Source organism: Dromiciops gliroides, chromosome 1 (assembly GCF_019393635.1).
Source record: "Dromiciops gliroides isolate mDroGli1 chromosome 1, mDroGli1.pri, whole genome shotgun sequence".
In the NCBI taxonomy this organism is placed as follows: Eukaryota; Metazoa; Chordata; class Mammalia; order Microbiotheria; family Microbiotheriidae; genus Dromiciops; species Dromiciops gliroides.
The window spans coordinates 706,828,852-706,848,133 of record NC_057861.1 but is presented as its reverse complement, the minus strand read 5'-3'; the positions used below and the strand labels follow the sequence as shown (position 1 = coordinate 706,848,133).

General features: G+C 48.9%; 1 protein-coding gene across 1 annotated transcript in view; it reads left to right on the top strand.

Moving 5' to 3' along the window:
* Nucleotides 1–19,282, top strand: part of CAND2 (cullin associated and neddylation dissociated 2 (putative)) — a 47,591-nt gene that overhangs the window by 19,505 nt on the left and 8,804 nt on the right. Inside the window, exons 3-11 of the mRNA XM_043976967.1 lie at nt 1,150–1,304; nt 3,072–3,195; nt 4,831–5,087; nt 7,180–7,285; nt 7,923–8,062; nt 10,895–11,187; nt 12,670–12,811; nt 14,575–16,077; nt 17,550–17,645. Of these exons, the coding sequence (XP_043832902.1) occupies nt 1,150–1,304; nt 3,072–3,195; nt 4,831–5,087; nt 7,180–7,285; nt 7,923–8,062; nt 10,895–11,187; nt 12,670–12,811; nt 14,575–16,077; nt 17,550–17,645 (2,816 nt within the window). The remainder of the gene's footprint in view (nt 1–1,149; nt 1,305–3,071; nt 3,196–4,830; nt 5,088–7,179; nt 7,286–7,922; nt 8,063–10,894; nt 11,188–12,669; nt 12,812–14,574; nt 16,078–17,549; nt 17,646–19,282) is intronic.

Below are 19,282 nucleotides of genomic sequence, written 5' to 3'. Positions count from 1 at the left end.
AGCCTTGCTATTAACCCATTCTACAGGTATTCATATTTCAATTTCTGAGGCCATAGTTTGTATCGCCACCCTTCTAATAAGTTGTCATTTGTTAAGATCACCATTTTTATGTCACCCCAATACTGAAGTGGCCATATGATTAAACAATAAACACTTATTGAATAGAATGAGAAGGAATGGAAGAATAAGAATGGGAGATAAGATGGGTAGAAAAAAATGGAAATAAAGTAAGTATGGTAAGGGATAGTAGACATGGATTCCCAGCATTGACCCAGGGGTCACTCAGGAATACTGTTCCATGATCTCTTTTTTTTTTTTTTAGTGAGGCAATTGGGGTTAAGTGACTTGCCCAGGGTCACACTGCTAGTAAGTGTTAAGTGTCTGAGGCCGGATTTGAACTCAGGTACTCCTGACTCCAGGGCTGGTGCTCTATCCACTGCACCACCTAGCTGCCCCTATGATCTCTTCATTTAAACCCTCAGCGGAGAGAGGCAGAGGAGCTGGGTTCAAAACTTCCCTCCACTGCTCACTGCCTGTGTAACCTTGGACAGCTCACCACCTCCCTCGGCTTCCTTTTCCTCTTCTATAAAATGATTGGATTGGGTTGGATTAGGTGGCCTCCAAGGTCTTTTCCATCTTTAAGTCTCTGGTCCTAAGATTCTGGCAAAATGGTAACCCATGGAAAGACCTCCATTATTCCTATGAGATCTGGAAATTTCCTCTGAATTCTCCTCCCTCAGGCTAATTCTGGGTGGTCTTTAGCGACCCCTCTGCCAGGCATCAGGGACAAGCTCTTTTTCTGGGGCCCGGAAAGTGTAGATGCCTGGAGTTCTCACTGCGAGACCGAGACTTGAAATGGCCTTGGTTAGCAGGATAGGATGGGAAGGACAATAATGCCAAGCATCAGAGACAAACTATTTCCTGAAGCAGAGAAGGTATAGACACCTGGGGTGCCCCCTGCTAGATGGAACTTTGGAATTGCATGGCTATATATTGGCATATGGCACCTGCCCTCAAGGAGCTTACAATCTAATGGGGGACAAGAACACTAATCAGAGTCAGGCAGGAGAGTGAGGCCGTGGGAAGGGACTCTCGGAAGGTGAGCGTGTCATTTCGGGTCCAGGACTGCTCTTTCCTTTCTCTTGGTAGCCTGGGCCCTCTGGTGGGCAAAGTGAAGGAGTACCAGGTGGAGACCATCGTGGACACCCTCTGCACCAACATGCTGTCTGACAAGGAGCAGCTGCGGGATATTTCTGGCATGGGCCTGAAAACCGTCATCTCTGAGCTCCCACCTGTATCCACAGGTACCTAACCCCATCGTCCCCCTTTCTGATAGTCCTGGGATCCTTGATTTAGAACTGGAAGAGATCTTAGAACCCATAAAAGTCCAGCCCTCTTATTTTACAGACTGGGAAACTGAGGCACAGAGAGGCAAGGAGACTTTGCCAACCAGTCACACAGCTAGTGACTCCAAGTCCAGTGCTCTATCCTGCCTGCCTTCATCCCTCTGCCTTCAGATAAAGGACCACACCTAAACCAGCTCAGTGGGTTGGGTGTGCCTCCTCTTTGTTCAGAATACAGCTGCAGCAGCCAGGGAGAATAATTCTTCTTCTTTTTTTTTTTTTGGTGAGGCAATTGGGGTTAAGTGACTTGCCCAAGGTCACACAGCTAGTAAGTGTTAAGTGTCTGAGGCCAGATTTGAACTCAGGTACTCCTGACTCCAGGGCCGGTGCTCTATCCACTGCACCACCTAGCTGCCCCAGAATAATTCTTCTTTGGGGAGGCTAACCTCAGTCCTCCCTGCTCCTTAACCCTTGTTATGAACAATAACAGTCACAGTGACAACTATATTGTTCAGTCCTTTCAGTCATATCTGACTCTTCATGACTCCATTTGGGAGTTTCTTGGCAAACACACTAAAGTGGTTTGCCATTTCTTTCCCCAGCTCATTTTACAAATGAGGAAACTGAGTCAAATAGAGTTAAGTGACTTCGCCAGGATCACAAAGCTAACAAGTGTTCGAGGCTCTATTTGAACTCAGATCTTCCTGTGTCCAGGCCCAGTGCTCTATCCACTGTGCCACTTGGGTGCCCTATAGAAATGATAGCTATTAGACCCTGCAGGGGTGGGTCACAATGTACTAGGTACAATGCAAATAACACTGAATTGGGAATCTAGGGAGCCATCAATTCCCCTCTTTCTTTGCCTTGGTTTACTCATCTGAGAAATGAGGAGGGTGGGAGCAGATCACCTCCAAAGGCTCTTCTAGTTCATGGAAACCCACCTTGTCATATCACCTAGACCTTTTTAAAGACTGGCTCCAGCAGGACCCTGCTTGACAAGTTTTATGGGGTTTTAAGTAGAAAATCTCATTATCACCCTGGGATTTTGTTTAGGTTGCTGTAGCAGCCTTTGGAATGAAGGAAAAAAAAATCCAAGTACTTACTATGCTGAGCACTAGGGAAGAAAAGGAAAAAAAAAAGCTTACAATCTAATTTAGGACAAAAACACCTATCAGAGGCAGACTGGCAGGAGGGTGCAATGGGGAGACCATTGGACTTGTTATCAGAGGATCCCAGGTCTAGAGCTAGAAGTTACCTTAGAGGTCACCTAGTCCAGAAACACCCTCATTTTACAGATGAAGAAACTGAGGCAGGTAGCAGAGCAAAAGCCTCTTTCTCTAGATCCTCCATTCTTCCCATTTAGTGGCTGTGCAGCCTTGAGGAAAGCAGGCATTTGAACCCTTGGCCTCTCTTTCCACCACCCCATACCAATGTTAGGATGGAGCTACACCACCAATACTTCAAAAGCCCAAACTGCTGTTGTAACCCACTTGGACAAAGTGATGGGGACAGGGCTGGGAGCTGTATGTAGGTGACTGGGAATAGTTAGAGGGAAGGGGAGGGGGAAATAGGCATTTATTGAGTACCTACTGTGTGCAAGGCATTGTGCTAAGTGGTGTGCAGCTATGATCCGGCTATGTGTGCATTCCACATGCTGGAATCAGAGTGTCCCAGGAAGCCAGGCCACCGTTGGCACTGCCCCCATTGTTTATCTGCTTCACGCTCCAGGCTCTGCCATGGCAGCCAATGTCTGTAAGAAGATCACATCCCAGCTCACGGGGGCTATTGGGAAGCAGGAGGACGTGTCTGTGCAGTTGGAGGCTCTGGATATCTTATCAGATATGCTAAGTAGGTAAGGAGTCTGGGAGGAAAGGGGCCTGAAGGTCAGGGAATGGGTGGAAGGAGAGGGTGGGTTTGCATATTTTGTATCTGACTTGGGACCTTTCCAAATGCTTTTATATTTATGTCAGGAATTCTCATCCCCATTTCATAGATGAGGAAACTTGAGGCTCCCAGAGCCTAGTGACTTGTCCAAGGTCACACAGTGAGTTAGTGGTAGCTCAGGGACTAAAATTCTTGATTCCTAGTTGTCTTTCTTCTCCTTTGCCTGGTCTTTGGTTGTTCCCCCGCCAGGCATCTGGGACAAGCTCTTTTTCTGGGGCCCAGAAAGTATAGATGCCTAGAGTTCTCACTGTGAGACCGAGACTTGGATTGGCCTGCTCAGCAGGTGAAGATGGGAAGGACAATAATGCCAAGCATCAGAGATAAATTATTTCCTGAGGCAGAGAAGGTGTAGACACTTGGGGTTCCCCCTGCTAGATGGAACTTTGGCCTGGCATGGCTAGGAGAGGATGGGGTGGCTGGTGGTAGGCGAGGCCCAGGCAGAATCAGGAGGGTCTGATGGATAACCTGGAGAAAAACATCCTTGTTATAGGGGAAATGGATGGGGGTTTGGGGTAGGGGTTCTTAGGAATTCCTTAAAGAATTACACTCTCTTGCACACAAATCCAATTGGAGTAAAATAATAGTTTATTTAGGTGCTAGGGAAAGGAAACTAAGAGAGAAGTCCATCGACTTCTCATGGGGAGAAGGCATGGCACAGAGTATGGCTCTGAGATACCAAATCTCGAGCAGGAGACAGGCAGATACTTTTACAGAGATAGTGGTCTGATGAGGTGATCATCTGATCATCTGACTGTGGAAAGAAGTTCCCTTATTGGAGGAGGACCATCCCCCACTGGTGGTGGCTGGAGGAATTTGGGTAAGGGGCCACTCCAGATCTCTCAAGCTCTCTCTCTCCCCCTCAAGCCACAAAGGCAGCAGCCACATGTAATCTTATCTCCCTGAGGGGTGGGGGAGACTGGAATGAAGGGTGGTGGTCCTGGAGCAAACTCAGCCCCCATCCACTTAGCTCTTTAGGTGTGTCTCCTTTGGTTTAATTTCTCAAGGAGAAGGTACTTTGATTTACCCCAGAAAACTTCTAAGGTACCCCAACCTATAGCAATCCTCCTTTATTGTCTTTTCTCTTTTCAGTTCCATGTATCGCTGAATGTGGACTCTAGCTCTCCCTAAAACATGTCTCTAGTTGGGGGGGACCCACTGCCTGGTAAAGCTGGGCTGATTCTCTGTAGGAAAGTGCCAGGTAATAGAATGTCCACTGGAATGGCTTCCATTTAGCCTTCTCCAGCCTGGGGTTAGGAGGCTAGGACCTGGATTCTAGAATTCATTGACTGGCTCTGCTCTGAACTCTGTGACCTTAGCCAAGTCCCTTAACTAGGGCTTTAGCTTCCCATCCTTTTTCAACCTACACACTAGAGCTCCAGTGAGGATGAAAGAGGCCGGGTAGATGCCACTGTCACCCAAGTGCCCTCATGGCTCAGCTGGCCACCGTGGAATGGTGTTGGGGGGGGGGAATAGGAGTGGGGTAATGGAGCCCAGAGACCCGAGTCTGACTCCATTGTCCCCCTCTCCCTTGCTTCGGCCGCAGGTTGGGCGGGGCCCTCTTCTCCTTCCACTCCTCCATCCTGCACTGCCTGGTCCCACAGCTTACTAGCCCCCGCCTGGCGGTGCGCAAGCGGGCCATCGTCGCCCTGGGCCACCTGGTCATGACCTGCAGTGCCAACCTGTTCTCAGAGCTCATGGAGCAGCTGCTGGCCGAACTGGAGGGAGATGCGTCCACCTCCACCACCCGTACCTACATCCAGTGCATTGGAGGCATCAGCAGGCAGGCGGGCCTTCGTGTTGGTATGAGACTTTCAGCCCTCTTGGGAGAGGGACTGACAGAGGAGGGGGAGTGGGTGATGGCCCTCGTTCCCAGCTAGGCAACAGAATGACCAGAGGAGAGTCGAGGGCAGACTGGCCCCCAGAAAGTGGGCAATTCCCCGGGGCAAAGAGACAGCTGAGCCACGCCAAGGAAGGATGTGGGCTCCCATGGGCCCAAAATGGAAAGACAGAAAAAACAGCTGAGGGCTGCCTCTTTTTTCCCCCTCTAATGAATAGCTCCATTTATTCTGCAAACAAGCATTATGGGAACTGTAGCTTATTTTGTACTGAGCTACAACTTTGTGGAAAATTTCTACAGCCAAGATTTAAAACAAACAAAAACAAAATCCCGCAAACTGCCTCAATAAGGAATTGAGATAATGGCAAACAGTCACTTGTTTCCTGGTTCTGCTGGTATAATTAGCAAAGCTGTCAAACATTGGGAAAATACAAGGAAGAACATTTTAAAACTGTTAGTTAAGAGGGGAACAGCTGGCTACTTAGAGCGACTCCTCATTTACCCATGATTCTAAGAAACAATCCTGCTACAGCTGTTCCACAGGACACTGAGACCCCAGGTCAGGTTTTCCTATCCTGAAGGCTACCTCTGAACTTCAAATGAAAGCTTACAGGTGACTCCAGCCCCTGGGAGTGACTGACCTAGAAGGGGAGGCTAACAAGAGATGAATGAGGAGAGATGCCAGGGATGGGAACAAGGGCTAAGCTGCTAAGGATGGGAAAAGAGATCTGCTCCCAGAACATTGGGATCCCTGGCTTGGCCAACTGTAGGTTCTTCTTCTCCATTCTGGGGGCCACCAAGACCATAGAGAGGAGCCGGACCTAGGAAAGGGGAGCAGGAGGGAGGGGGAACATTGTATCCCTGAGTTTGGACTGGAGTGAGTTGGCTCCTGGTTGGCTCTCTATCCTGAAGACTGACAGCAAACCAGTCATTGCATCTTTTTTTAAATTAATTTTTATTGATAATTTGTTTTTATATATCACCTGTGTTTCGAACTTTATTTCTTGCCCTGCTCCTTGCCAGAGAGCCTCCCCTCATAATAAAGTATGAAGAAAGGGGAAAAAAAGTAGGAAAAAATGTCCCCAAAACTAGACAAATATATTTTTAAAAACCTGATGCTCTATACCACATTCTTCTCCACTTGTACAGAGGATCATGGGAGAGGAAGAAGGTTCTTTCTCATATCTCTTCTTTTTTTTTTTTTTAAGTAAGGCAATTGGGGTTAAGTGACTTGCCCAGGGTCACACAGCTAGTAAGTGTTAAGTGTCTGAGATCAGATTTGAACTCAGGTACTCCTGACTCCAGGGCCGGTGCTCTATCCACTGCACCACCTAGCTGCCCCTCATATCTCTTCTTTAATAAAAGTATTTTATTTTCCAGTTACATGTAGAGATAGTTTTAAACATTTGTTTTTATAAGATTTCCAATTTCAAATTTTTCTCCCTCCCCCCCTCCCCTAGACATCGGGTAATCCGATATAAGTTATCATATCTCTTCTTTAGCAGTCAGTTTCATGGTTTCATTCTTTTTGTCATCGGAGCATATATTGATTAATCGATCCATATCTATTGTTTTCCTGGCCCAATTCTTTCACTTTTAATCTGCTCATAAGAGTAAATGGATCTTTTTTTTTTTTTGGTGGGGCAATGAGGGTTAAGTGACTTGCCCAGGGTCACACAGCTAATAAGTGTCAAGTGTCTGAGGCCAGATTTTAACTCAGGTCCTCCTGAATCCAGGGCTGGTGCTTTATCCACTGAGCCACCTAGCTGCCCCCGAGTCATTGGATCTTGCAGAACAAAGCTCCCAGCCCAGGCCCTTGTCACTATCCTGGGGGATGAAGGGGAAAGGACTCCTGATTCAGGGGCTGCCCTGAAGTGAGTCTAGGCTGATTGGAATGTGTTCATCAAAGTCCTGGGACTTTGGCCTCCTGGGATGGCAGGGCTTGGGGGGAGGTCGAGGAGGTCGAGGGCTGGGCCACGCCCCTTGGCCCCCAAGAGGCATGTGCTGCTGACTGGGACTCTGCCTTGGACCCTCTCTCGTCTTTCCATCCTGCAGGTGCCCACCTCCCGAGGATCGTTCCTTTACTGGTGAAGTTTTGTGCCGTGGAAGATGATGAGCTTCGAGAATACTGCTTCCAAGCCTTTGAGTCGTTTGTGAGGAGGTGGGGCGCGCGCGCGCGCGCACGCGCACACACACACACACACGCACACACGCACACATGCTTCCTTAAGGGGGCTGGTTGCAGTGACTAAAGGGGAAGATAGACCCTTTGGCAGAGAATCCCCCAATTTGGAGACTAGGAAAAGCCAAGGCAGCTAAATCCCACAGAGCAGAGAGAGGCCTATATTTGAGGGTGGGGACTAGGGGATGGGGAGAGAAGCCTTGGAGGTCAGTTGAAGCAGCATTGTCAAGTACAGTCAATGCCAGCAAGTGACTTACAGACTCAAGATGTATAAGACATTGAGGCATGAAGGGGGGACTCAGGAGATCCCGGACTCTACAACTGAATCTCTGTCACTCGCTGAGTGATTTCGGACAAATTACTCCACCCCCTGGCTCCCAGTTCTGTCATCCATTAAATGAGAAAGGTAGAATCACTTGCTATGAACTTGTCCACTAGCTAAGTTTCCACCACTATCTTAAGGTCCAATTCTATCGACTTCTAAGGAAGAGATTGGGGAGGGGGAGTGAGCGTAGCTGAGGCCTCTGGGAACCAGTCATTCTGGGAAAATAAACTAAGCCCCTCGCTCCCAGGGCAGACACAGCTGACTGTATTCCCTCTCTTCACCCACCTTCAGGTGTCCTAAGGAGATGGGACCCTACATTCCCAGTGTGACCAACCTCTGCCTGAAGTACCTGACCCATGATCCCAACTACAACTATGACAGTGACGAGGATGAGATGATGGAGACAGAGGATGGAGAAGATGACGAACAAGGTAGCTGTGACCATGGAGGTGGGGCATGGGCATGTGGCAGGGTGATCCTCTTGCCTCCACCAGGCCAAGACCCAGGCTCTCTCCTGATTCCCATCATCCTTAATAGCTAGCATTTATAGAGCACTTTAAGATTTGCAAACACTATTTCATATTGCCCCTACAACAACCCTCTCTAAATACTCCTTCCTGGCCCACCCTCCCTCTCTCTCTCTCCCTCTCTCCCCCCTCCCCTTCCCCCTCTTTCTTTCCCCCTCCCCCTCTCTTTTCCCCCTCTCTCTCTGTCTCTCCCCTCTGTGTGTATGTCAGCTGTCAATGTCAGATAAACCCCATCCACCCCATAATAAAAAATAATACAGGGGCAGCTAGGTAGCACAGTGGATAAAGCACTGGCCCTGGATTCAGGAGGACCTGAGTTCTAATCCAGCCTCAGACACTTGACACTTACTAGCTGTGTGACCCTGGGCAAGTCACTTAACCCTCACTGCCCTGTAAAAATAAATAAATAAATAAATGTTTAAAAAAAATAATACAAACTCTTTCTTTGGGGAAAAAGAGTCATTGCTTATTCTCTAGAAGTCTCAGACCATGCCTCCAGAGCCCTGACCCAGCCCCAGTTAGTTACAGTTCCCTTAGGATCTGGAGGTAAGAAGAATTTTATGGAATGAGATATTGTCTCTTAAATGGCCACAGAAGTGTTGGATGTGCCTTCTTGGCTCAGGGCTCAGGGGATCACAGATCTCAGGTATGAGCTTTTTAGGGGAAGTGAGAAGGGAGTTTTTGTGAGTGTTATGAGAAAAGAGAGTGGGGGGAAGAGAGAGAGAAGAAAGGAAAGAGAAGGAGAGAATGAGAAAGGGGAAGAGAGGAAGGAAGGGAATGGAGAAAGGGAAGGAGGGAAGTAAAGAAAAAAGGGAGAGAGAAGCAGGGTAGGAGACACACAAAGAGACGGGCATAGTGTGGTGTGTCTCTGAGGATACATATGTCTGTCTATGAATCAGCTCGGTCTCTGGCTGTTTGTTTGGGGAGGGGGTGAATATTTCCGTGCATTTCGTGACCGTTCATAAGAGCACGTGTGCCTCTCTGTGGAAAGTGGGGGCTTTCTGCCCTGGCCCCACTTTCCTGGGCTCTTCCCTGGGGCCCCGATCCAATAGCACTGCCTATGGAAGAGAGAGCCAACATAGGTGACTCCAGCAGGACTCAGGTTCTGTATCTGGGCCGGGCTTTGCCCCCTGACCACGCATGTCATCTGGGGCTGGTCATTCATTCTGGCCTTCAAGGGAGCCTGGTTAGATATCTGGGAGAGACAAAACAATTAAAACCCAGGGTGGGGATGATGGATTGTCCATGAGCCAGGGCCATCCCCCGAACCGCCCACTGTTCTGTCTGGATAATTCAGGTGACAGTGTCCTGGGGACTCAGTGTTATCTGGATGGAAGCTTTGTTACCCAACTGGTCATTGTGCTTCACCCAGAGACACAGCCTGTTTGGTCTCTTCTCCCGATTTTTACAGTTAACTTCTGGAGACGTCCACCCACCAGGCACAACACCCTTACCTGACCCACAACACCAACATCTCAGAACTGATTTCCTTTTCTTTCTTTCTTTCTTTCTTTCTTTCTTTCTTTCTTTCTTTCTTTCTTTCTTTCTTTCTTTCTTTCTTTCTTTCTTTCTTTCTTTCTTTCTTTTTTTTTTGAGGCAATTGGGGTTACGTGATTTGCCCGGGGTCACACAGCTAGTAAGTGTTAGGTATCTGAGGTCAGATTTGAACTCAGGTCCTCCTGAATCCAGGGCCAGTGCTCTATCCACTGTGCCACCTAGCTGCCCCTCAGAATTGATTTCCCACCAGAAAATTCCCATTTCCTGGTTACTATTTTCTGCGAGGCAGTGTGGTATAGTGGGTAGAATCAGAGAGACCAGCATTCAAATCCTACCTCTGACTCCTACTAGCTATGTGACTGTGGACAAGTCAACCAACCTCTTTGATATTCAGTTCCTCATTTGTAAAATGGGACCAATAACAGAACTACTTTCATGTGGGAATTCCACGCACATGTTTTTTCTTCTTATAATAAATCCAGTTGCAGCACATGCCTCATGGACTTGTGATTTTTTTTTCTTTTTTTTGGAGGGGGTGAGGCAATTGGGGTCAAGTGACTTGCCCAGGGTCACCCAGCTAGTAAGTGTTAAGTGTCTGAGGCCAGATTTGAACTCAGTTCCTCCTGACTCCAGGGCCAGTGCTCTATCCACTGCTCCACTTAGCTGCTCCCCCCCCTTTTTATTTTTGGTTAATAGTAAATTTCAGCATGAAAGTGATCTGAGTAGCCATCTAGTAGGTGAGGAAACTGAGTCCCAGGCAGGTCAAGCAGTTTACTCAAGGTCATAGAAGGTCATAGGGAGTAAGGGACAAAGGTTCTCCGACTTGGAACTACATGGTTGTTGTCAGGCTAAAATGGGATCATAGCCACAAAGAATTTTTAAACTTTAAAAACACTGTGTACACGGCAGCTATTATTAATTAATGATACCATTAATAACCATTCCTTATGTTATAATTTTTGTTAAAAATGTGTTATATTATAATACTATATTCATTAATAATAACAGAATAACAGGAGAGAGAGGGAGAAAATTTTGAAACTAGAAATCTTATAAAAACAAATGTTGAAAACTATCTCTACATGTAACTGGAAAATAATAAAATACTTTTATTAAAAATAGTAATAATAATAACAGAATAATGGATGGGTAATAATAGGTGATCTTACAAGTGGGTGTCTCCCAGTTTCACATGCGCAGTCAGCCCCACAAAACCCCATGTGCTTGTACCACCCCCAGAAAGCGACGACGAGTACAGCGATGACGATGACATGAGTTGGAAGGTCCGAAGGGCTTCGGCCAAGTGCGTGGCCGCCATCATTAGCACCAGGCACGACTTGCTGCAGGACTTCTACCAGGTGCTCTCTCCAGTGCTCATCAGCAGGTTCAAGGAACGGGAGGAGAACGTCAAGGCTGATATCTTTGGGGCCTACATCTCGCTGCTGAGACAGACGCATCCCGGGCAGAGCTGGCTCCGCAGCCCAGAGGTGATCGACAAGGAGAACATCCCCCTCGCCATGCTGCAGAATCAGGTGAGGAAAGCAGAGTCTGGAGAATGGGTACGCAGGGATATGGGGCAGGGGGGTGTTTGAGGGAGGGATCTCAGGATCATGGTGCTCTTTGGGGGACCCCCCACCCTGTGAGTAGTGTAGCAATCAGGGGGAGGGAAGGAGACACCGTGGGGATCTTAGAGCCAGGAAGGGTTGGTCCATTCCCAGTAACTGTGACCTCCGCTGTGCATCCCTCTCCATCATCCCTTAGGTCTCAAGGGTCTTCCCTTCCCCGGCTCCCCACCCCTCCAACCCTCCATGGGAATACCGAGATCATCTTGGGAAACACTACCAGAAAGGTTCCCTAGTGGCCGATCACTTGCTTCCCTGTTCTTTCGGAGGCTCCTGGTGTTGGAGTCAGAAATCCGGCGTTCAAATCCTGCTTCTGTCCCTAACAGTGTGAGCTTGGATGAATGACTTTCCCTCCCTGGGCCTCAGTTTCCTCCTTTTCAAAATGAAAGGCTTAGACAAGATGGTCTTTTAAAATCTCTTCTATATGACTATGAGCTGTGACCTGCTAGGATGGTCTCCAACCTTATCCCACCCTGTGAAGAGAAAGGGAGACCAGTAGGGCTCCCTCGATTCTGTAATCTTGGATTTCTAGTAATTCAACTAATGGGCAGCTAGGTGGTGCAGTGATAGACACTGGGGCCTGGAGTCAGAAAGACTTGAGTTCAAATCCAGCCTCATACACTTACTAGCTGTGTGAGCCTGGGCAAGTCACTTAACCTTGTTTGCCCCATTTTCCTCATCTGTACAATGATTTGGAAAAGGAAATGGCAAGCCACTTCATTATCTTTGCCAAGAAAACCCCAGATGGAGTCATAAAGATGTGGACATGACAGAAACAACAGAACAGCAACTTAGTAATTTATTCGTTATTAAATTTAAGTTACATTTAAAATTTACTTTGGAAAGTAGACAAAAATCTGTTTGGGGCGATTGTTTTTTCCAAAATATTGCAAAAGAACCTGTTTATTTACTTGCAAATACATTTCTTTGTTAAGAAGCTAAAAATAAAAATAAAATTTACAATTTTCCCTCAAATCTGGGAATTCCAGATGCCTTTTGGTCCCAGAGAACATTGAGGAGTAGAGATGGTATCTCCTCCTTCGTGGCTGAGTCTGTATCATAGCTGGGGGTAGAACAGAATGAGAATCCCTATCCCTGTCGTCGGTGTAATGAGGAAATCGGACCGGAAGCCCACTGAGGTCCCTCGTAGTTCCAAATCTATGATCCTGGAATCACTGGGGTCAGGGATGGGAGGGACCAGGTCCACCCCCGGGCTCAGCCAGCTCCAGGCCAGGAGACCCTTTGTGAGCCTAAATTAGGAGAGTGGTGACCGATGGATAGCTAGAGGTGGGCAATGGTCCCCCCACCCCCACCCCCTCACCCCCAGAGCTTCATGAGAGGAGGGGGGGGGGGGCTCCGGCTTGATCACTGAGTGCCTCAGATGCCCTGCAGATTCCGCATATCATCAAGGCTCTCCAGAGACAACTCAAGGACCGGAGTATCAAGTCCCGCCAAGGTTGCTTTAGCGTCCTCACAGAACTAGCTGGAGTCTTGCCCGGGAGCCTGGCTGAGCATATACCTGCCTTGGTGCCAGGTAACCTGGGCGGGGGGGGTGGAGGGCGGAGTTGGGGCTGGGCATAGCATCCTCCTTGTGGGGAGCTGGGAAAGCCTCCTAAACTGACACAGATCCAGCTTCTCCCCAAACCGGTCCTGGTCAGGATCACTTCTCGCGGGGTGGTGCTTTGGAAAGAGCTTGGGATTGGAGTCCAAAGACCCAGAATCCAATCCTGACTTTGCAATCTTGGCCAAAGGACTGAACCCTTCTGGGCCTCAGTTTGCGCCTCTGTAAAATGGGAGTATTGCGCTAGCTCAGGGGTCAGCAAACTTTGGCCCAAAGACCAAACCCAGACCACTGCCCCTGTACATAACAACATAAAAAGCACTCTTGGCTTATGGAGCTGTGCAAAATTAGGTGGTGAATGAGATTTGGCCCATGGGCTGTAGTTTGTTGACCCCTGCACTCGGTCGCTCCCAGCTCTAGATCTCTGATCCAGTGATCACCTTAACCACATTATGGTCCAATCTCACCCCTAGTCTGACTATGGACTGGCCACCCCCATCCTTTTCTTTGATAATCTTGTCATCGTCTAGACTCATCCTTTTCCTACTTGTGTGGTCTGGAAGTTGTATCTACACTGGAGCATTTGATCCTTTGGCCTGAATCTCATCCAGAACCTCTCCCTATCTCCCTTACTATACCCCCGTCTCCCCTTCCCAACTCACCCAGTCACTGAGGAAGATGGTGAAGTAACAGTAACCCAGGAGTATGCCTTGCGTGCTTGATCTGTGGTCCAGGCTTTTTTTTTATGCCACATTAGCCTCTTAGAAAGGAGAGGGATAGGGGGTGGCTAGATGGCACAGTGGATAAAGCACCGGACCTGAGTTCAAATGTGGCCTCAGACACTTGACACTTACTAGCTGTGTGATCCTGGGCAAGTCACTTAACCCCATTACCCCACAAAAAAAAAAAAAAAAGGAAAGGGATGGACCCATCCAGGAAGGGTAGGGTTACGACCCATCTAGGGATCTCCTATAGATTCCCCAGTCCCTGTACCCCTTTGTCACTGGATGACTGACCTTTTGCTCAGCAATAGGGCAGCCAGTGAAAACTTTCATTGGCTGGCCTGGTTTTCCTTCATTTGTCCAGGCAACACATGATTTATTGGGTCTGCCATGTTAAAAGCCTTGCACCAGAGGCCTTGGGAGATGCAAAGAGGAATAAATAAATAAATCCAAGTCCCAGTCCTTTGTGGATTTTAGTATCTCCACTAGCCGGGGACATCAGGAGAAGGAAGAAGGCATCTTCTCTATACTTTTTGTCCTAAAGCTATTTGGGGGCACCCCAGTAATACTAGAAAACTGTATTTGGAGTCAAGAAGACCTGAGTTCCAATCATGTCACTCCCATACTCTGGGCTTGTTTCTTCATTGGTCAACAGGCTCCCAATGCAGCTCCAAACCCATGATACTGTGAAGCCAGATTCTTCGATCACAAGGGGGCTTTGGTGAGAGCCTAGTAGGCTCAGTGTTTTTTACCCATATGGTCGAGAGACGCCTCAGAGTACCCACCCTGCTATTTCTGTGTAAATAAGACAACCCATATGCTCAGATTAATCCCCCAGACCTCCTGAGGATGGTGCCGAGTCGAGGATGGCATTAACTAGGCATCCTGCGATAGGGAATGGATGACAGAGGCTTGGCGGTGCCAAGTTTCTGGGGTTCTCTGTGAAGAATTTGGTTCTCCTGGTAATGCTGTGTCCGTTTTCTCTGCCCCTCCCCCCATACTTTTTGGCCATAGGCATTATCTTCTCCCTGACAGACAGGGCCAGCTCTTCTAACATGCGGATCGATACGTTGGCCTTCCTGCATGTCCTCCTGTGCACCCACCCTCCTGAGGCCTTCCATACTTACCTGCCAGTCCTGCTACCCCCAGTGGTGGCTTGTGTGTCTGACCCCTTCTACAAGATCACCTCGGAGGCTTTGCTGGTGACCCAGCAGTTGGTGAAGGTCCTCCGGCCCCTGGACCGGCCCTTGACCTTGGACCCCCAGCCCTACGTCAAGGAGATATTCACCGCCACCCTCACGAGGCTGAAGGCAGCTGACCTGGACCAGGAGGTGAAGGAACGAGCTATCGCCTGCATGGGCCACATCTTGGCTCACCTGAGAGACTGGCTGGGGGCCGAGCTGAAGCCCACCCTGCTCATTTTCCTGGAACGGCTCAAGAATGAGATCACCCGGCTGCCCACGGTCAAGGCACTGATTCTAGTGGCAGGGTCCCCGCTCCGGGTCGATCTGCAGCCCATTATTGATGATGCTTTGCCCATCTTGGCTTCCTTCCTGCGGAAGAATCAGCGAGCCTTGAAGTTGGCGACCCTGGCAGCCCTAGACGTCCTGGCACGGAATTACAGGACGGCGCTCCCGCCAGCCACGATCGAGGCGGTGCTGGGCGAGCTTCCCCCGCTCATTGGGGAGAACGACATGCACGTGGCCCAGGTGGCTGTGGGCTTCCTCACCACCCTGGCCCATGCTCACCCCTCCTCCCTGGCCAAGGCCAGCGGCCCCATCCTCACTGAAGTCCTGCAGCTGGTATACTCGCCGCTGCTGCAGGCTGGAGCGCTGACGGCCATCACGGGCTTCTTCCAGGCCCTCATGGGCACACGAGCCCCACGGCTGTGCTACGGCGAGCTGAAGAAACAGCTCACGAGCCCCGTCTATGACGCAGCTCCCAACTCCCCTCCCCTGCACAAACAGGCGCATCACTCGGTGGCCAAGTGCTTAGCAGCCTTGGTGGTTGCCTGTCCCCAGGAGGCAGTAGGCACTGTGGGCCAGTTCATCCGGGATGTCCAGTCCCCCCGCTCCAGCGCGGGCATCAAGGTCCTGGCCTTCCTGGCATTGGCTGAGATGGGCCAGGTGGTGGCTGAGATGGGATCCCAGCGGGAGCTGAAGACGGTCCTGCTGGAGGCTTTCTCGTCACCCAGTGAAGAGGTGCGGTCAGCAGCCTCCTATACCCTGGGCTGCGTGGGTGCCCGGAACCTGCCTGAGTACCTGCCTTTCCTGCTCGGGGAGATTGGCACCCAGCCCAAGAGGCAGTACCTGCTGCTGCATTCGCTGAAGGAGGCCATTGGCGCGGCCCCAGCTGAGGCCCTCAAACCCTACGTGGACGACATCTGGGCCCTGCTCTTCAGGCACTGCGAGTGCACCGAGGAAGGCACCCGCAACGTGGTGGCTGAGTGCCTAGGGAAGCTGGCCCTGGTGAACCCCTCCCAGCTGCTGCCCCAGCTGCAGAAGCAGCTCCTTGCAGGTAAAGATGGGGGGAGCTGGGGCAGCTAGGTGACGCAGTGGATAGAGCACCGGTCCTGGAGTCAGGAGGACCTGAGTTCAAATATGGCCTCAGACACTTAACACTTACTAGCTGTGTGACCCTGGGCAAGTCACTTAACCCCAATTGCCTCACCAAAAAAAAAAAAAAAAGATGGGGGGAGCTGCTGGGGAGTCAGCTCTGGTGGGATCAGAGGGACCCAGAATTACATGGGGCACCTACAGATGGCTTCCTTTGCCCTCCTCAAAGTGCCTCCTTGGTCTTCTCATCCAGGAAAGAAGAAAAGGGGAAAGCAAGTTGGCTCCCTTTGGGGTCTCATATTTTAAAGGCCCATGCTGGCTTCATTCCAGCCTGCTTGGAAAAAAAAAATTAGCAAAACCAAGCAACATAAAGACTGCGCCTTACAGTGTGTGCCATATTCCTTACCCCTAGTCCCCCACCTTTGCCCACTTTAGACAGGGGCTGCCTATAGAATTCAGCCTCTTTTTGACAGTGTCACTATATGTCCCTCGGTTTCCTCAACTCTAAAATGGAACTCAAATAGCACAACCTCCCAAGGTGGTTGTGAGGATCGGATGAGATAATGTACAGCTTTTTGCATACTTCAAAGCCCCATTGAAAGGTTACTTCTTATTGTTATTCATAATAACATTATTATTTCTGTGGCACTTGGTGATTGCCACATCCCTCTCTTCTCAGTAGTCCTGTGATGTAGAGAATGCAATTATTATTGTCCCCCCCCCCAAATATTGCCATTCTTTGGGTCTAGACCAATGCTTTCATCACGAGTAGAGGGGATTCCCCTGTGTAGAAACTCCCTCCACTGTTGCTGAAACAGACCAGCCATTGTTCTTAGTTACAGTTGTCTTGGAGAATCACCCGGAGCTCTGGGAGGTTGTGATTTGCCCAGGGTCACACAGTCAAGATCTGTTAGAGGGAGGATATGAACCCGGGGCTTCCTCCCTCCAAAGCCTGCCCTCTGTTGTTGGTATTGCCCTGCTGCCTCTCTCGTTTCCCCAGTAGGTAACTGAGGCTTAGGAAGGCAGTGACTTGTCCCTGCGTCTTGAAGCCGGCTGGTTATAGAGAGAGAATGCTCTTTATCTCAGAGCTCACTGCAAAAGGATCATAGTGAAGAGACCACATTTCAGGCCAAATGCCAAACCAAGGAGTGGGTTGGAATGTAGGTTGTGTATTATCTCTCTTGTTCCCATTTCTCAGGGTGGATAATTGAGTAGGGTTCTTTCCCATACGCTCTCCCCCGACCATGGAGAACAGAAGAGGGCAGAGATCAAGCCCCAGGAGGGAAATGTTGACGTCACCTTCCCTGAAAGATGGTGGGAGAGGCAGAGGGGAAGGGGTCAGGGAGCCCTGGAGGGCCCAGCCCCACCCACGATGCCATGACTATTATTGGCCTCGATCCCCGCGGGTCACTCTTTCTTCTGGGTCCCCACCAGGTTCACCACATGCCCGTAGCACCGTCATCACCGCCATTAAATTCACCATCTCAGACCAGCCCCAGCCTGTGGACGTCCTCCTGAAGGACTGCATCGGTGAGTCCTGGTCTTTTGGCTTTTACCACCAAGAACAAAAGGGGGAAAGGGCAGAACTGCAGTAATTGAGATCTCAAATCCAAAGGGAGCGGGGGAAGGAAAGGGTTGGCATCACCTTCCCTGTACAGGAGGGGGATTGTTTTAGTGTTTGCTCCCTCCTCAAGTCCCTTGTTATCTGTTTAGATGTGGTAAAATGGAAGCTACTTGAGGGCAGGACTTGTTTTTTATTTTGTTTTTATATCCCTGATGGTTTAGTGCAGTGTTTTATACACAATAGCTGCTTAATAAATACGTTCATATTGGATTAGATAGATCTATAGAATGGGTATAATAATCCCTGCCCTGTTTCCCTGATGGAAGATGTTGAGAGGATCAGATGAGATGAAGTGCAGAAAGAGAAAGCCCTTTGAAAATTAAGAACCCTAAAGTTGAGAACTATCTTTACATGTAACAGGAAAAAAATAAAATATTTTATTAAAAAAAAAAAAGAAAAAGAAAATTAAGATCCCTAGGGGCAGCTAGGTAGTGCAGTGGTTTCAGGAAGACCTAAGTTCAAATCCAGCCTCAGACACTTGACACTAACTAGCTGTGTGACCTTGAGCAAGTTGCTTAACCCTCATTGCCCCACAAAAAATTTTCAAAAAGAAAGAAAATGAAGAGCCCTATACAAATAGACAATGGCAAAGATGAATGAGGGGAGCTTGAGTCCTTCCAGGCCTCCTTTCCCCAATACACACACACACACACACACACACACACTGACTCTACTTCCCGGACCCATTGACCAAGTGGAGAGAACAGTAGGGTGGGAAGGGTGTGAATGTATATGGGTGAGAAAGTATGGTATGTGTATCCGTGTGTGTGTGTGTGTGTGTGTGTGTGTGTGTATTTTCCTGATGAGACAGTGCCTCATTCCCATTCATCTTTAGGGGATAGGCTCTCAAACTGCGATTTTATTGATTTATGAATGGATGAATGAATGAAGTATTTATTAAGTTCTTATTGTGTGTGACACTTGCACTCAGGGCTGGGCATGCCCTGAGAAGCCCAGGGGGTGGGCAGCACCTATGGGAGATTTTAGCTGCCAGTCAAACGGAAAAGTCCCATGATCCTTAGGGAATGGTGGTAAAGCAGACAGATGCACCTTTTCTTCCCTATCATTTTCAATGATAATAACATCACTTCAGTTGCTGATGTTGAAACTTTTGATGGTGTCAAGAACTTGATTCTTGGCTATGGAACCTCCCAGGTGAGAAACGCTCTCTGTCAATGTGATTTTCCTAGAGCACTGAGAGGTTAAACACAGGGTAGGGCCACACAGCCCACATGTGTCAGAGATGAGACTTAACGTAGGTCTTCCAGACTTTGAGGCTGGTTCTCTATCCACTACACAGTGCTGCCTCTCTCTTTATCTTTGAAATCATGATATTTGTACAGGGTGTGTTATTTTTCCTAGGGCTTTCACTCATTATCTCATTTGATCTTCTCTGTATAAGGTCACCTGGTTCACTTCTGATGAGTTTGTGGTCCCCTAAGACCCCCAGCTCTTTTTCACAAAACTACCCCCTCTGTATGTCTACCCCCATTTTCTATTTATGAAATTTATTTTTTGAAACTCGGGCATAGGACTTCATGTT